The 18,026-nt window shown below is 38.5% G+C and overlaps 2 protein-coding genes across 8 annotated transcripts in view; one reads left to right on the top strand and one right to left on the bottom strand.

Annotated features, from left to right (window-relative positions):
- Positions 1-4,933, bottom strand: part of IFTAP (intraflagellar transport associated protein) — a 63,016-nt gene extending 58,083 nt beyond the window's left edge. For 2 of the 7 annotated variants that reach the window (XM_008955826.5, XM_057299142.2), the window contains exon 1: positions 4,541-4,801. The gene's annotated coding sequence lies outside the window, so the exon portion shown is untranslated. Of the gene's footprint in view, positions 1-4,386 lie in introns of all 7 variants that reach the window. The other 5 variants (XM_008955825.4, XM_003830351.5, XM_057299143.2 and 2 more) reach the window with 5 other exon arrangements.
- On the top strand, positions 4,826-7,350 carry RAG2 (recombination activating 2). The gene has a single exon (XM_003830353.4). The coding sequence runs from the start codon at positions 5,134-5,136 to the stop codon at positions 6,715-6,717; it is 1,584 nt and encodes a 527-aa protein (XP_003830401.3). The 5' UTR covers positions 4,826-5,133; the 3' UTR covers positions 6,718-7,350.
- The last annotated feature ends 10,676 nt before the right edge of the window (positions 7,351-18,026 follow it).

Here is an 18,026-nt window from a genome sequence, read left to right as displayed (position 1 = left end):
TAGAAATTATAGGCTGGGCAAGGTGGCTCACTCCTGTAATCCCAGCACTTTGGGAGGCCAAGGCAGGTGGGTCACCCAAGGTCAGGAGTTTGAGACCAGCCTGGCCAACATGGCAAAACCGCATCTCCACTAAAAACACAAAAATTAGCTGGGTGTGGTGGCGTGTGCCTGTAATCCCACCTATTCGGGAGGCTGAGGTAGGAGAATCGCTTGAACCTGGGTAGCAGAGGTTGCAGTGAGCCAAGATCGTACCACTGCACTCCAGCCTGGGAGACAGAGCGGGACTCCATCTCAAAAAAAAGAAAATAAAAGAAATTATAAAGGTAGTTTTTGCTATCAAGATCACTATGGAATATTAAACTCTTCCTTGGCTGAACACTTTGCATACATTATCTCATTTAATCTTTTCCTGACAACTTTTTGAAGTAAATATTTCTATTATCCTCATTTCAGAGACAGAGAAACAGAGGCTTAAGGATTAAGATGACTCTACCTGAAAAACAGAGGCTTGAGGATTAAGATGACTCTACTACCTGAAAAATAGCAGAGCTGGCAAAGAAAACCAGGTGAGCTTGACCCCAAAAGCCCATTTTCTTAATCATTACACTGTATTATTACTCAGTAGCTGCCTGATATAAAGTTGGTAGAGGGCCTCGAATAATTACAACTCCTTCCTTCTGAGCCTTGCATTAAAGAAAATGAGACCACAAAAGGGTACCTCAAAGTTAAAATGAATAGCACTGGTATTAGTGGTCTCTGCTTTAGGACAAATACTTTCTCATTTGATTCAAAATAGTGTTTATTTAAACCATAGAAATTATATGTATTTCTTCTGTGTTTTTCTAAAATGTTCTTAATTTTTAAAAATCAAGTTTTGACCAGATTTCTTTTTATCTTTACAAATAGTGAATTGTGTTGCCATTGTTGCTAGTAGTGAAAGAGTTAAATCCTGAGGGTACACCCTGTTGGGTATCTCCCTCAACCATCTAAAGAAAGAAAGAAAAAAAAAGGTCACAGTCAGTTACTCCCATTAGATCAGTGTTCATAAGAACATCTGTAGGCACACATACACACTCTCTTTATAGTCAGCCTTCTGCTTGCCACAGTCATAGTGGGCAGTCAGTGAATCTTCCCCAAGTGCTGACAATTAATACCTGGTTTAGCGGCAAAGATTCAGAGAGGCGTGAGCAGCCCCTCTGGCCTTCAGGTAGGTCTGATACCTTCATTTCTACCAAAGCTAAAAAATGGGAGCCTATGTTAGTAAACTTTAAGGGAATGAAGATGCCACACTTTGGCAGTGTGTTAGTCACAAGTGGATTTGGTGTCTAGATAGGGAAGGGATGAGTAGAATTTGGAAAATGTGGGGCTTTCTGTTCTCTGGCTGCTTCAGGGATTTAATTATTAGGCCTTTAGAGCACTATTATTAATCTTCGTACATAAATCGTTCTCTGGCCTAAGATAGGAAGGAAGACCTAATCCTGGTTTTACTGCCAGCAGAAATAAAATAATATATGCCTCAAACCTGATTAACAGTGAAAGATACTGTTATTCACACATTAAATGCCTGAAGTTACTTACATGAGGTTACTTGCTACTCTGGAGCAATCAAGAAAACATGGCCAGCACGGATCAGCAAGATTTAATGTTTCACAGTACAGTATCTTTCTTTGGAAAAGAAAAAGTCAGTTCAGATACTGGGAACTATAAACCCAGACCTCATACTATGAGTCCTTTCATTATACTCAACTATGCCCTAGCATCAGAGAGAATAAATGAAAATCTCCCTGCTGAAGAATGTTAGCATGGGGTTGGGAAAATTGTATATATTTATTGGTCCTATATTTCTGTCCTTTACAAAGAATCTTTAATGTGTTGACCTTGAAGCCTCCCTCAGCTGAAGAACAGGATCTTATTCTTTTAAATCTGCCTGTTTTTATGTAGCCTATTAAAAGGAAAAGACTTCAGTAGGTTATTTTAGATATAGTATAATCATTTAAAAACTCTTTTTAAAAACCAAGGTGTGACTAATACAGTCATATTGAAACTATGGAAGAGATACAATAGTCTACTCCAGTGAAAAATATATTCAAGTTGATAAAGCAAAATTTCGAAAACTAAATGTGGCAAAATAATGTGAAAACACTTTCAATGTTCCTGTTTATTCTTTAAATGCATACATCATCTGGTTAAAGTGAGTAATCTAAAAATTAATTACTCACACTTGAACCGTGTTACAAGAGGAGGTAATTCATCTTAGCAATAAGAAACTTTACCACTGTTTTTAGGGCCTTGAAATTATGAAATGAGCCAAAAGCAGAGCATCAGAGGGAAAACAGGTCAAAAGCCCTGTTTCAAAAATCTTTAGGGACCTAGACTAAGCTACAAAAATGGACAATCCTCCTTACGTCTTGCCCAAGAAAATGTTTCTGTGTAATCTACAATAATCATGTTTTCACTTACGAGAAGCCAAAATTCCTACAGCAACCTTAAAATGAAACCAAGGGGAGACAATGAAAACATTGCTTTAAAACAAGTGTTCTTGAAAAATCCCTTTGGATCTGGAATCCATTACCACTGTATGGCTTGCCTTGTATCTCAATAACAGTCATCACAGGTGTTTGAAACAAGCAGGCCTTGGCTTTGGTGTTCCCCCCACCCAAAATGGGACAACTCTCTGATCATAATCACTCAGGCTGAGTGTAATCACCTACAGTTTTCTGAAGTGAGGGTCAATAATGTCTCCTTTTAGTTTCTATGAATAGCATTTTTCATAGTTGCTCAGATGCCTTCTCTCATGTAGGCTTGGGTAGGCCATGATATAAATAAAACACTGCCCAGATTATTTTATAAGCAGGGCAGTTTGCTGAATGTACAACTGAGGGAGACAGGCTTGTTTTCATAACTTTGATAATAATCCTTCTCAGACACCATTTCCTCACCTGCTTTAATAACCCACCAGATAATTGTTGAAAGATCACCCCCTTATGAGTCTCCCAAGTAGACTGAAAATAATAACTACAAGCGATTATTTAGCAGTAAATTACAGCTGATCTACAGAAGTTCTTTAAAGCAAAAAAAAACAAACAAAAAAAACACTACCATCTCATTAGAGTGACCAGAGATTCTAAATAGTCCAAGGAATCTTTGCAGGAGGAATAAAGAAAAATTAGATAAATTATAGTATCAATTAACATTTATTGAGTGTTTATGTGCCAGACACTGTTCTATGTGATTTACACGTGCTATCCCATTTATTTCTCAAAACAGCCCAGTGAATAGATACCAAGATTATCCCCAGTTAGACAAAGGGTGACAAGAATAAAATATTAACTATCTTCTGTTAATAAATTAACTACTACCAGCACCCTCATCATATATGTTTATCCAATTCTTTTAGTTCAAATGTTTATCTGTCTATACCCACTGATCTGATTCCCATATCCTAAAGCCCCTTCTCATCCTCTCCAACCTTATCAACTGCCATTACTGGCAGGTGCGTATGCACTAGACCTTATTTTTGGTAAATTTTAAAATAATCATAACTATCGTCTACTATATGCAAATCCCTGTTCTAAGTACTTTACGTATATTCAACTATTAATCATAACTGACATCAATATATGAGGTTGGTAAAATTATTATCTCAGTTTTCAGATGAGGAAACTGAGGCACACAGAGGTTACATAACTTGCCCAAAGTCATGTAGTTAGTGGCAGAGCCAGGATTTGAATCCAGCTAGTAAGCATTCAGAGTCCACACTCAGCCATTGTTTATACTGCTTTTGAAGCATATTAAGAATTAACTCTTAAAAGTCAAGAAATCTGTGCTATGTTTTGTTTCCTTTAACATTTGGTGCACAGGACTTCACACGGCAAACACGGAGTGTATTCTACAACTCTCTAAGGTAAACAATAATAAAATAGAAATTTATCAAGCTTCCTTCATCTAGTAAATATTCTTTTTGTTGTAACACAAGTATGAAATCCTGAATAATTCAAACACTTCTATGCTTAGTCCCTGCTTACTTACTACAGAATTATTAAAGAATTACCCAAAAGTTCTTGGACTGGAAAGATGTGAAAAAGCCACTAACTCTATTTTCCTAGAATGAAGATGAAAAGAAGATGTGTTTAGGAACCTTCTCTGCTTCCCTAAAAGAACACTAAAAACAGTAGTAAAAACAGTGAAGAAAACAAAGGACCTTTAAAGTGCACTCGTTAAAACCTAGTAACTGTATTTCTATTACTAAATGTAGAAGTGGTAAAAATCTTTAACAGGCAATGTCTCCCCTGCATTCTAGGGATTCAAAGATCCATCTTTCGGTTCTGTAAGACAGTCACGGCTTTTGTAACCTCGGTGCCCCCTTCAACCTCCCGCCCCAAGCACCTCCAGGGTCGTCAGGGGTGTAGTTTTGAGTCGCGCTCCTAAGCATCCAGACAGGCAGGACACCGTAACGACATCTCTGCCGGGAGTCCCTTCAGACTGCGGTCTCCAGGTAACCGCACTCCAACAGAAGCAGTTGTGCTTCCTATCGGGTCACCTGTTCAAAAGTCCCCAGGAGAGGCTCCAGCAATACCAGGGTAGCGGTTTGCCCGACACCGCTCCGGGCGCTGCAGCCTTCCGGCAACCCGGACGTTGGGTCGGTGTCAGCCACTCTCACCTCCCATTCCCTAGTTTTCCTCCTTTGCTCCCGTCTAGTCACTTCGCACCTTCGGCTAGTCTTTATTCACAGACACATTCCAGGAGTCCCCTCTCCCAGAGCAACAAAGATAGATTTCCAAAGCTACACATCCCAGAGAGAACGGATTCTTGGGAAATGTGGTTCTTTCAGCTGACGCATGGTGACTCTTTACGGAAAAGGACTACAATTCCCAGAAATCCTAGGGAGCATATAGTCCGTGGCTAAAACATGTCCCAGCTCCTTGGATGGAATGGCAATAAAGGTTCTGTGGCTCTTTACTGACGTAACTCCTTGGATTTTCCTCATTCAGTCCCACCGCAAGCGTGTGGGAGGACTTAAAAAAATGCTATTCACATGTGAAGGAATCTAAATACGATGATTATATGAAGCGATCTCTAAGTCATTTTATTTTATAATTCTTTCAGACAAAAATCTACGTACCATCAGAAACTATGTCTCTGCAGATGGTAACAGTCAGTAATAACATAGCCTTAATTCAGCCAGGCTTCTCACTGATGAATTTTGATGGACAAGTTTTCTTCTTTGGACAAAAAGGCTGGCCCAAAAGATCCTGCCCCACTGGAGTTTTCCATCTGGATGTAAAGCATAACCATGTCAAACTGAAGCCTACAATTTTCTCTAAGGATTCCTGCTACCTCCCTCCTCTTCGCTACCCAGCCACTTGCACATTCAAAGGCAGCTTGGAGTCTGAAAAGCATCAATACATCATCCATGGAGGGAAAACACCAAACAATGAGGTTTCAGATAAGATTTATGTCATGTCTATTGTTTGCAAGAACAACAAAAAGGTTACTTTTCGCTGCACAGAGAAAGACTTGGTAGGAGATGTTCCTGAAGCCAGATATGGTCATTCCATTAATGTGGTGTACAGCCGAGGGAAAAGTATGGGTGTTCTCTTTGGAGGACGCTCATACATGCCTTCTACCCACAGAACCACAGAAAAATGGAATAGTGTAGCTGACTGCCTGCCCCGTGTTTTCCTGGTGGATTTTGAATTTGGGTGTGCTACATCATACATTCTTCCAGAACTTCAGGATGGGCTATCTTTTCATGTCTCTATTGCCAAAAATGACACCATCTATATTTTAGGAGGACATTCACTTGCCAATAATATCCGGCCTGCCAACCTGTACAGAATAAGGGTTGATCTTCCCCTGGGTAGCCCAGCTGTGAATTGCACAGTCTTGCCAGGAGGAATCTCTGTCTCCAGTGCAATCCTGACTCAAACTAACAATGATGAATTTGTTATTGTTGGTGGCTATCAGCTTGAAAATCAAAAAAGAATGATCTGCAACATCATCTCTTTAGAGGACAACAAGATAGAAATTCGTGAGATGGAGACCCCAGATTGGACCCCAGACATTAAGCACAGCAAGATATGGTTTGGAAGCAACATGGGAAATGGAACTGTTTTTCTTGGCATACCAGGAGACAATAAACAAGTTGTTTCAGAAGGATTCTATTTCTATATGTTGAAATGTGCTGAAGATGATACTAATGAAGAGCAGACAACATTCACAAACAGTCAAACATCAACAGAAGATCCAGGGGATTCCACTCCCTTTGAAGACTCTGAAGAATTTTGTTTCAGTGCAGAAGCAAATAGTTTTGATGGTGATGATGAATTTGACACCTATAATGAAGATGATGAAGAAGATGAGTCTGAGACAGGCTACTGGATTACATGCTGCCCTACTTGTGATGTGGATATCAACACTTGGGTACCATTCTATTCAACTGAGCTCAACAAACCCGCCATGATCTACTGCTCTCATGGGGATGGGCACTGGGTCCATGCTCAGTGCATGGATCTGGCAGAACGCACACTCATCCATCTGTCAGCAGGAAGCAACAAGTATTACTGCAATGAGCATGTGGAGATAGCAAGAGCTCTACACACTCCCCAAAGAGTCCTACCCTTAAAAAAGCCTCCAATGAAATCCCTCCATAAAAAAGGTTCTGGAAAAATCTTGACTCCTGCCAAGAAATCCTTTCTTAGAAGGTTGTTTGATTAGTTTTGCAAAAGCCTTTCAGATTCAGGTGTATGGAATTTTTGAATCTATTTTTAAAATCATAACATTGATTTTAAAAATACATTTTTGTTTATTTAAAATGCCTATGTTTTCTTTTAGTTACATGAATTAAGGGCCAGAAAAAAGTGTTTATAATGCAATGATAAATAAAGTCATTCTAGAACCTATACATTTTGAAAATATTTTACCCAAATACTCAATTTACTAATTTATTCTTCACTGAGGATTTCTGATCTGATTTTTTATTCAACAAACCTTAAACACCCAGAAGCAGTAATAATCATCGAGGTATGTTTATATTTATTATATGAGTATTGGTAACAAATAACCTATAGAGTGGTTATGACAAATTTAGCCAATAAAGAAATTAACACCCAAAAGAATTAAATTGATTATTTTGTGCAACATAACAATTCGGCAGTTGGCCAAAACTTAAAAGCAAGATCTACTACATCCCACATTAGTGTTCTTTATATACCTTCAAGCAACCCCTTGGATTATGCCCATGAACAAGTTAGTTTCTCATAGCTTCACAGATGTAGATATAAATATATGTATACATATAGATAGATAATGTTCTCCACTGACACGAAAGAAGAAATAAATAATCTACATCAAGTTTGACGTGTTTTCCTGAATTATTTGTATGCATTTTCTTTAAGGATTTCCCCTCCCCATTATATGATGCATGAATGATGTGCCAAAGTCAGTCATTTGAACTAATTATTTGTGAGAATTTTCATGGAAAACTGGAGCCCATTGCTACTTAGTACTCTGGAAAAAGGAAGTGAGTAAGAATACAATAAGAAATGACCACCAAATAAATCTCATGGAGAAGAATAATATTATTTCCCAAAATAATGTAAGTTTAAAGAATTTCATGACATTTACAGGCAGAAGATTTAAATGGAGGAAAAGAAATGTATTTGTGTGAGAGAGAGTGTGTGTGTGTGTGTGTAGTTAACATGTGGAGATTGCTGCCAGTGAATATTATAAAATCAGTGATCTTGCCAAGGTTTAATTAGACACTCGCTAGGATGAAACTAGTTAAAATGACTGTTAATTTTAAAGGTTCAAGACATCAGTTGATAACTAGATGACCTTAGAAACAAATGTCTTTCCTCCTGAAATATTTTCCGGAAAAAAAAAATTTCTGGAAAAACCTTATCTTAAGAGCTTCAGCCACAGTTACAGTGAAGACTCTTACTCTTCACTGAAAGTCTACAGTGTGTAAGGTACAACTAACAAATTTACGGGAAACATGAATTATGCAAGAGATGAAACGCTGGAGCACAAGTTCTTCTGCTGAAAGTTCCATGTCCCCAGATACTGAAATTAACTTTGATAAACTGAATCATATTCACTCTGTTTCAATAATGTTGCTCGCTGAATATTCCTGTTGAACAATTGTTGCACATTGATTTGATCTTTTGTTGTTTCCATCACCTATATAAAAATAATAAAATACAAAAATCTTCTGTTTATATTGATTTACTCTAATTATTAAGATATGTTACCTAAATAACGGCAAAATTAAACTAATTTTTTCAAGATCACTCCACTTTGATTTTTTTTTCTATTTAGTAGAAAATGGCACAAGTTGGAGCAAAAATATCCTTTACAGAGTCCAAAAGTGAAATTTCCCCAAGGAGTAGGTATATTCTCTCTTCTTGATTTGTCTGCAGTGATTTGGTGGCTAAAGAATTATTACCACATATTTATTTTGTAGCCAATGGGATCCAGATATGGTAATCTAAGTGATTCAGTTGTGAACTCATTGAGTTTCATAGTCAAACTCAGATCTCACCAGTATAGCTGCTTTTGTGGGAGGGTGTGTGTGTGCATGTGTGTGTGTGTGTGTGTGTGTTTCAAGAGCATGCAGATTGGTTATACAGATTATATGTTTGAGTACAATTAAGTCTTTTTTATGTCATCTCAGCAATCAGTTTATTCGATGTCACTTTAAGATAATGGTCACTGCTTTTCTAATAAGCTAATGCAAACATTCAAATGAGCCATGTTAGAAGAGTAGACACCTATTTCAACAATATTGCCTTTGCCTAAAATGTTTCAGGGACTCACATTTCAATCAATCACCTTCAGAATCCATGATTCATTCCCCTGAAGATGTTCAACAGCTGTACCTCTTTCTTCATTAAAGATGGATTTAATTTCTGGAAACAGATAAGTGTCATTTGAAATCTAGCAGAGTGAGATTTTCAGTATTACACTACCACTTTAGGTCAAAAACAAAGTGTGAATACAAGCTAACAAAATGGATTTTCTGATATGGCTTGTGAATGGGTTTTAAAGGAAAGTCTCAAAATTGTTTGCACAAGACTACAGGAGTAGTATCAAGAAATAAGTATATGGCTTCCCAGGGTAATCATTTTAGGGGACTATACACATCTGTAAGTACAGGTGAGTTCAATGTGTTAGGGGAAAAGGAAAGTGTAAAGAAAAAGAAATTGTTATTCCAAAGGCTCTGGGGAGAGATAAAGCTTGTTACATTTGAAGAACTGAAAGGTCAGCCTGGTTAAAACACAGTAAACAAGTAGGGGTGGAATGGCATGAACCCAGAGAGGCAGGCAGGGGCCAGGGATCCAATTTTTCATTGGTAAAATAAAATCATATTCTGCTCTGCCCATATAGTAAGGGCAGAGCACATTATTATAAACTGAAAAATAATGTATACTCTTGTTATATTTGTGTTCAAAAACATAGTTTCATTATTCTCTATCATTGTGAAATAAATCCAGACACTCTGAGTAAAAATTATTTAAGAGGGTATTTGCCAGAGATTTTACCATAATAAACATACATAATACACATTCCAACTGACAAATACAAAATCTAGATGACACATCATCAAGGACTACATAAAAATATTTTAGGTAGCCTGAAGGGAGGAAGACTAATGGTCTTGAATTATGGTTAATAAGAGGATTAATAAAACCATCTAGATTAGAAGATATAATTGATGGTATGTGATCTCATCTTGCATTGAAAGTCAAATTATAAGATCAGATTTGTCAGAAATAATATTCTTTTTGGTAGACCATAAACTGATAAAACGAAGAACATGAAGTTTGGTAAAGAGATAAATCACTCATTTAGCATAGTATGAATGGTCCATTGACCTGTTCCCTCCTGGCTTATTTCTTAGCCACACTACTCACTTCACACTTTATGCTCAATTTCCAAAATGCCAAACTGATAACACTCCTAGTGAGTACCCCTGGTTGTTTTAAACCCCAGGGCCTTTGAGCAAGCTGTTCCTTCTGCAGGGAATACTTTCCCTCTTGCACTTTGCAGCTCCTGCTAATGCCCTGGTCCATCTGGCCCAGTACTATTCACTCTTTACATCCTAGTTTAGATACCTCCTCCCTCTAGAAGCCTCCTCTGAACCCACTAGCTTTTACAGCTTACATACTCAGGGTGCAAGAAATAAGCCTGGCTGTATTTTTCTCTAACTCAGCTTACATTGTATTATGCATCTCTTTGACTGTATGCTGGAAATACAATTTCAACAATTTTAGAGTTCTACCTATTTTCACCCAACCTTTCATCCAAGTTCCAGGGAGAAATATAATGCTGAGTTGTCAGGAGAGGGGTGAGGAAGGGTGAAGTATCTGGTCCTTAGGGTCATCATTCCTCCTCATTAACTTCAGCTACAACATCCATTGCCATTATCAGACTTGGAGGATGATCCTGAATTGCAGCCCAGTCTTCACTGCAAGTCGTCCTTATGTCTAGCCCTCTCTATGCTGCTTTCTGGGTCTCTGGTGGGCTCACATGATGACAAGGAGATCATTCAGCCTCTTCCTTTCCCAGCATGGCCAAATGGTCTCTTTGGGACCATCTAGGAAATTGTCTATTTCTGTACCTTTCTTGGGCACATCTTACTACTCTTGCAGCTTTCTGGGCCACAGATTCTCATCTGAACTATCACTGGCTAAACACACATCACTACCATTTCACCTCTGGATGTTACTGCTTTCCTGGGCCCTATCACGGAAGTAAGATGCACATCCTCACTGCTCCTGACTCCAGAAACTAATCTGGGATTCCTATTGCTCTCCCCAACTCCACAGCTCAGCCCAAGGTATATTGTACAAAGAGTTCTTTTCCCTGGGACCCACAATGTCTACTCACTCCATCTTTGTCTCGAATTCACTTCTCAAAAATCTTTATCTAGGTATGGAAACAGTTTCTTGTCATCATGCTTACCAAGTGCATATTTATTGCATGAAAGAATGAATACTGAATGACTGAGGGCATGACAGAATAGCTCTTACTCATCAGATACTCTTCAAAACATAATGCTAATATTTTCCATTTCCCCATGAAGCATAGACTATTTTTTCTTTTTCTTTTTTTTTTCTTTTTCTTTCTTCTTTTTAGATTTCTTTTTTTTTTAGAGATGGAGTATCACTCTGTCACACAAGGCTAGAGTTCAGTGGCACCATCATGGCTTTCTGCAACCTCTAACTCCTGGGCTCAAGAAATCCTCCTACCTCAGCTCCCGAGTAGCTAGAGCTTCAGGTGCATACCACCATACCCAGCTAATAGTTTTATTTTTTGCAGAGATGGGGTCTCCATATCTTCCCTAGCCTAATCTTGAACTCGTGGCCTCAAGCAATCCTCCTGTCTCAGACTCCCAAAGTACTAGGGTTATGGGAATAAGCCAATGCACCAGCTCCCAAAGCATAGACTTTTCACACTCAAATCTTGAATAAAAGAAAGATCTAGGAGGAAAACTAGTCAAGTACTATCTCACAGTATTATATAACACAGGGTCCATCACATCCTCCCTGGTACTGCTTCAACACCTTGTAATTATTTCTGTTGTTACACCTAAATGAGTAAAAAAGTACTACTTGGTAAGTATTCTAAGTGTCTGACTCTTCTAACCAACTATGCATTTCATGAAGACTAGAACAATGTTTTTTATAATTTTTATGTCAAGTACTTAATATAATGCCTGGTATACCTTAGGCAAAGTGTTGTTAAGCTGAATTGAATTAAATACATTACTGAGTTGCATCTGCCTTTTATTGTGAGTAACCAAAGTGACATATCCTTTATCTAGCAGAACACTAATTATACTTTGTTACGTTTGTTATAATTACTTATAACTTCTCTTTTCCTCCTGTTATCTCCTAATTCCATCATGACAGATATCTTAATTGTTTATTATTATTGAATCTCCAGTATCCAGCAGAGTGCCTAGTGCTAAATATACGTATTTATATAGATATTGCATAGATATGTATACACACACACACACACACACACACACATATACATATACACAGAGAGAGAGAGAGAGAGAGAGAGAGTAAAAGCTTAAAGCAACTAAAGAAGCAAGGGATATGAGCTTAAATGAAACCAACAAACTTCTGGCTGACGGCAAAGGTAAGAATAGGAAAATATGTATTAGGATAATTAACACTAGCTGCTGTAACAAAAACTCTGAAACACTTCATTAAGTCGTTTAAAGTTTATTTCTTGCTCATGGAAAATCCAATGCAGGTGTTCTTATCAGGTTATTCACCTGAGTGACTCTCCTCCAAGATTTGTCTCAGGGATCCAGGCTTTTTCTGTTTGGCAACTCTACCATCTTTATCTCCATCACGTGTCCCCCAAGACTTCAGATACAAAAAGAAAAAAAGAAAGAAAGAGAAAGAGAAAATGTGGGGAAGGCACACTCACTTGTAAATGTTTCAGCCTGCAAATGATAAAATCATTTTCTCTGACTTTCGTTGGCAAAAGCTAGTCACATGGCCCCACCTAGATGCAAGGAGGCTGGGAAATGTAGTTTAACTATGTGTCTATAAAAGGGAACTGTAAGTGACAAGCATTTAGCCAGCATCTGAAACAGTATATATTTTAAACATCCCAACTGCAATAGCCCCATTTACCCTGAAATAGTAATGAAAGGTACCAGAATAGCTCTTCTAAGCTAAAACAAAAGTACATGCTGTGTGATATGGTTTGGCTGTGTCTGCACCCACATCTCATCTTGAATCCCCATGTGTTATGGGAGGAACTGGTGGGAGGTAACTGAATCACAGGAGCAGGTCTTTCCCTTGCTTTTCTCATGATAGTGAATAAGTCTCATGAGATCTGATGGCTCCATAAGGTGGAGTTTCCCTGTACAAGCTCTCTCTTTGCTGCTGCCTTCCATGTAAGACAAGAATTGCTCCTGCTTGCCTTTTGCCTTGATTGTGAGGCCTCCCCAGCCTCATGGAACTGTAAGTCCATTAAATTCTTTTTCCTGTATAAATTATCCAGTCTCAAGTATGTCTTTATCAGCAGTGTCAAAATGGACTAATATACACACTGAGTATATTCATTGCCACTGCTTTTATTACCTTTTATTACCTTTTGCCTTTACTATTTAAACAATCTCCTAACTGGTCTCCCTGCCTTCACCTTGTCTCCTTCCAATCCTCTAACTGTACTGAGACCACAATGAACATTCAAAAATAAAAATCTGATGTTTCACTGATGAAAACTCTTCAGTGCTTTCCCATCTTCCATGAGAAAAAAAAATCCAAATGTCTCACTAAGGCAAAATATGATTCTGTAGGCCCATCCTTCCCTCTACACACACACTGCTAGTACTCATTCTCTATCAATGCTGGAAATTCTCCACCTGAAAAGTCCTTCTCCCTGGTTAATAACTATCATCTTTCAAGATTTAGTTCTTCTCTGTAAAGCCTTTCGTTTAAAAAGTGTGGAATACTCACCTCTCTATCCAAACCATCTCTTTTTATAGCACCTGTCAACTTATAAACATTTATGTATATGCCTGATCTTCAAATAGAGAAGCTATTTGATAATGGGCTCCTTAAAAGAAAGGAAAGTTTCTTTCTCAGTTGCATGTTCTTAACAGAAGGCATAGCTTCTCGTACATTATAGTCGCTCAATGAATATTCATTGAATTGAATTAAGTTCACTCTATAGGGACTGAAATTATTCACTTCTGCAGCTATTGTCTTACTATCTTTCTGATTCTTTAATACATGAAGGAGGAGCTGTGGAAATAAACTATGTGTTCCAAATATCTTGATCAATTAAAATATCTCACAGAACTTGGAAATCAAAAGTACAGCAAAATTCACAGAAGGAGATGAGCTCTTAGGTTATATTTATTCTTCTTTCTGGTGAAAAGAGATCACACAGGATTAAAATAGATATCATGGTAAATTTTAATAGAATAGACAGCCGTTGTAATACACAGTGACAAGAATTCCAAATTACTTACATGCCACAAAACTCCACTCTAGCATAGAATACTGCTTTTTGACTTGGACTTTACCATAGATGATAGCATATTTTTCAAACCTAATTCTGTCAAGAAACATCTAACATTGCACACTTACTTCTAAGAAAAGCAATTCTTCATCCTGTCTCCAGATATCAATCCAAAAAAAATGTGTGTATTCACTTAAATCACAATTTGTGAGAATAGAAAAGTTATCAATACCAGTCCTTTTAAGAGGCTGGTTAAGAATAAAAATCCCCTGAATCCATGGCTCAATTCCTCTACCAGTAGGCTCATTCAGGGTATCCATCAGTAAGCATTTATTGAAAATCCAAGACTCACATTAAATATTATGAGAACTGCAAAAGAAATATAAAACATCAGACTCACCTTTAGTGAATCAATACTCTCACTATAGAATGGGGAAAAGGGGCAGGACAAGAGAGTTGTGGACAATAAAATAATAAACTCATAGCAATGGGTGACAAATTTGAAACTGTGTAGTCCAGGCTGTCCGTGCAATAACAGTTCATTTTTCCTTTAACTTGGGATATACTGGGAAAATTAAGAAATTGGGCTAAAATATTTCTAAGTTACCTTTGTTTTCTTTTGCCCTGCTGAAGAGATGTTGTGACCAAGATAGCTGGAAATGTAGAAAAGACTATTTGAAATGCTATGCAAAATGTATAGTGATAACGCAAAAGAGGTAGGGTTTGTGTGTGTGCAAAATATGGATAATCATCAATTTTCTATTATGAAAATGTATTAGTTTCTTGAGGAAAAAGATGAAAAAAATCTATGTGAGATTAGGTATTTATTTAGACCTTGATCAGACCTTAGTATAAAAATAATTTGCAGGTCTTGGCCTCCAAGTAAGTTGGTATGTATTTTGCAATGGCACAAATATGTTGTCATCATCAAAAAGAAGAAAAAGATTATATAAAGGCCAAAAGGGGGAAAAAAGAAAATTTCCAAAGAAACAAGGAAAAAAGCCAGAGAAAGAAACGCTGACTTCATTTTTAAAAATGAGGCTATCAAGGACTGCAGAACCTTCCTTCATCTCCTCCTGCCTCGAGTTGGGCACAGTCATCTAAAGAAGTGAGACATGTGAATTAGGAGGCAGTCTATCACTGAAGAGAAAAAAAATGCTTGAAATTGCTACTCCATCATTTAGATTTATATGCATAACGCTTCTTAAACTTGGATCAATTCCCTCACACTTTATAGCTTCCAAAAGCATTTCACTTGTGCCCCACTGCTGGTGTGGTGTGGATCGACTCATGGCCTGCCTCAAACTCTTCAGTAGTTTTTCCATTTGCACTTCTGGTGGGACTCAAGTCCATTGGGTCCTGCATGATAAAACCTCTGCCTGATTCTCCAGAGCAGCGCCTCCCTCAGGCTGCTCCTGTGCACTTACCTTCCTTCAGGTCCTAAACACTGACAATTGCTCTCTCCTCACAGAGTCTTCCCACAGACTAAGTTTACTCCAGGTCTCTCACTCCAGGTAACCTACCTGACCTCACCCACTCATTCTCCCAGTCTCCACTGAAAAGTTCCTTCTTCCTAGATGCTTTCTCTGATACCGCAGGTTAAATTCTATTGTCCTATCATACTTCATAATGCACCTATTGTGCTCTGATCACATTTAGTGTTTTTCCTTCATAACACCTACTAGTGTGTGGCTATGTATTTAGAGTCCTATTGTTGATTTGAAGTCTATCTCTCCCTAGCTGTTTGTGAGCAGAAACTGTCTATGTTCTTCACCACTGTATCTCCTGTGCCAAGCCCACATTGCCCATAGAAGGCATTTTACAAATATGTATTTAATATATAGGCTGAAGTAACTAGAAAGGGTGAGAAGGATGCAGACCTTACCTGGGTCTTAAAAGGTAAAAAGGTGCTACATTCTGAAAGGTAGAGATAGCACTCAAATATTCAAATATTTAAAAACCCAGGTCCAGAGGCCTCCGGCAGTGCTGCAAGTTACTTGCTGGATTGTGGAGTGATCCACAGTTCCTGAAAGATGGAGAAGGGCTGTGAGAGTAGCATAAGGGCACTTGGGTCTTGGGCCACAGGGCTATTTACCTACAAATACAAACATGTTTCAACATTTTTTAAAAAATGGTATAGCTGTAGAGAGACAGCCAGACTGAATCTCAGCCTTGACTGGAAGGGAGCTGGGAAGCCTCCAGTTAAGGTGGGTCTATGGTACTTAAAAATGTGTGGATGTGGCTCCGCCATTTTCTAGCTGAGATAAGCTTCAGTTATTTCAAGTGTAACATGGAGATAATAGGAGTATCCACTTCAAAAGGATCAAATAAGAAAATGTATGCAAAGTGGTTAGCAAAAAAAAGTTTGGAAAATGGTAGCTATTATTATTATTATTTATTATTACTATTACTATTATTTATTATTATTATTAAAAGCACTGACTAAAAGCACTTGGACTGTAGCCAGTTCTGCCATTTTCTGAGTGACCCTGGAAAAGTCAACAACTCCGACCAAAATTTTGAGTGTATAAGTGATATTGTTCGGATGTTTGTTCCTCCAAATCTCACCTTGAAATGTAATCCCCAGTGTTGGAAGTGGAACCTGGTGAAAGGTGATTGGATCACAGGGACAGATCCCTCACGAATGGCTTGGTGCTGTCCTCATGATAATGAGCAAGTTCTTGCTCTAAAAGTTCATGCAAGATCTGGTTGTTTAAAGTGTGGAGCACCTTACTCCCACCCCTTGCTCCCACTTTCAGTATGTGACACCAGTGTCATGCTTTCTTTACAACCTTAGAACTGTGAGCCAAATAAACCTCTTTTCTGTATAAATTATCAGGTCTCAGATATTTCTTTATAGCAATGCAACAATGGCCACATACAGAAAATTGGTACCAAGCGGTGGGACATTGCTATAAAAATACCTGAGAATGTGGAAGTGGCTTTGGAACTGGGTAACAGGCAGTGGTTAAAATTGGAAGAGCCTGGAGGGCTCAGAAGAAGACAGTAAAATGAGGAAAAGTTTGTAACTTATTAGAGACTGGTTAAATGGTTATGATCAAAATGCTGATAGAAATATGGAAAGTGAAGGCCAGGGCTAATGAGGTCTCAGATGGAAATGAGGAAGTTACTAGGAACTGGAGTAAAGGTCACCTGTGTTATTCCTTAGCAAAGAGCTTGGCTGCATTGTGTCCACATCCTAGGGACCTGTGAAGGTTGAACTTAAGAGTGATGACTTAGGGTATCTAGTAGAAGAAATTTCTATGCAGCAAAGTATTTAAGATGCAACCAGACTGCTTATAACAGCCTAAAATCAAATACAGGAGCAAAGGAATGACTTAAATTTGGAATTTATATTTAAAATGATAGCAGAATGTAAAAGTTTGGAAAATTTGCAGCTTGGTTTTGTGATAGAGGAGGAATTCAAGCAGCTACAGAGCAACCACTGGCTAAAGAGATTAGCATGACTAAAAGGGAGCGAAGTGCTACTATCCAAGACAATGGGAAGGTCTTGACGGCATTTCAGAGATCTTTGAGGCAACCCCTCCCATCACAGGCCCAGAGGCCTAGGAGGAAAGAACGGTTTCAGGGGCCAGCCCCAGGGCCCTGCTAACTTGCACAGCCTTTGGACACTGCTCTCTGCATTCAGGCCATTCAGCTCCAGCTTTGGCTCAAAGGGCCCCAGATACAGTTCAGGCTCAGCTCCAGAGGGCACAGCCATAAGCCTTGGCAGCTTCCACATGGTTTTAAGCCTACAGGTGCTCAGAATGCAGAAGAGAAGAAGGCTTGGCAGCTTCACCCTAGATTTCAGAGGATGTATGAGAAAACCTGGGTGCTAAAGCAAAAGCCTACTCTATGGGTGAGCACTTGCAGAGAGCCTCTGCTAGGAAAATGCAGAAGGGAAATGTGGGGTTGGAGGCCCTATACAAAGTCCCCACCAGGTTATTGCCTAGTGGAGCTGTGGGATGGGACCACCACCCTCTAGCCCCAAGAATGGTATGGCTACCTGCAACTTGCAACCTCCACAG

The sequence above is a fragment of the Pan paniscus genome, chromosome 9 (assembly GCF_029289425.2).
Source record: "Pan paniscus chromosome 9, NHGRI_mPanPan1-v2.0_pri, whole genome shotgun sequence".
NCBI lineage: Eukaryota > Metazoa > Chordata > Mammalia > Primates > Hominidae > Pan > Pan paniscus.
This window is presented reverse-complemented; position numbering and strand designations above follow the sequence as displayed.

What these genes read in the sequence shown, in the direction of transcription:
- RAG2 (XM_003830353.4), top strand. Translation starts at nt 5,134, where the DNA reads ATGTCTCTGCAGATGGTAACAGTCAGTAATAACATAGCCTTAATTCAG.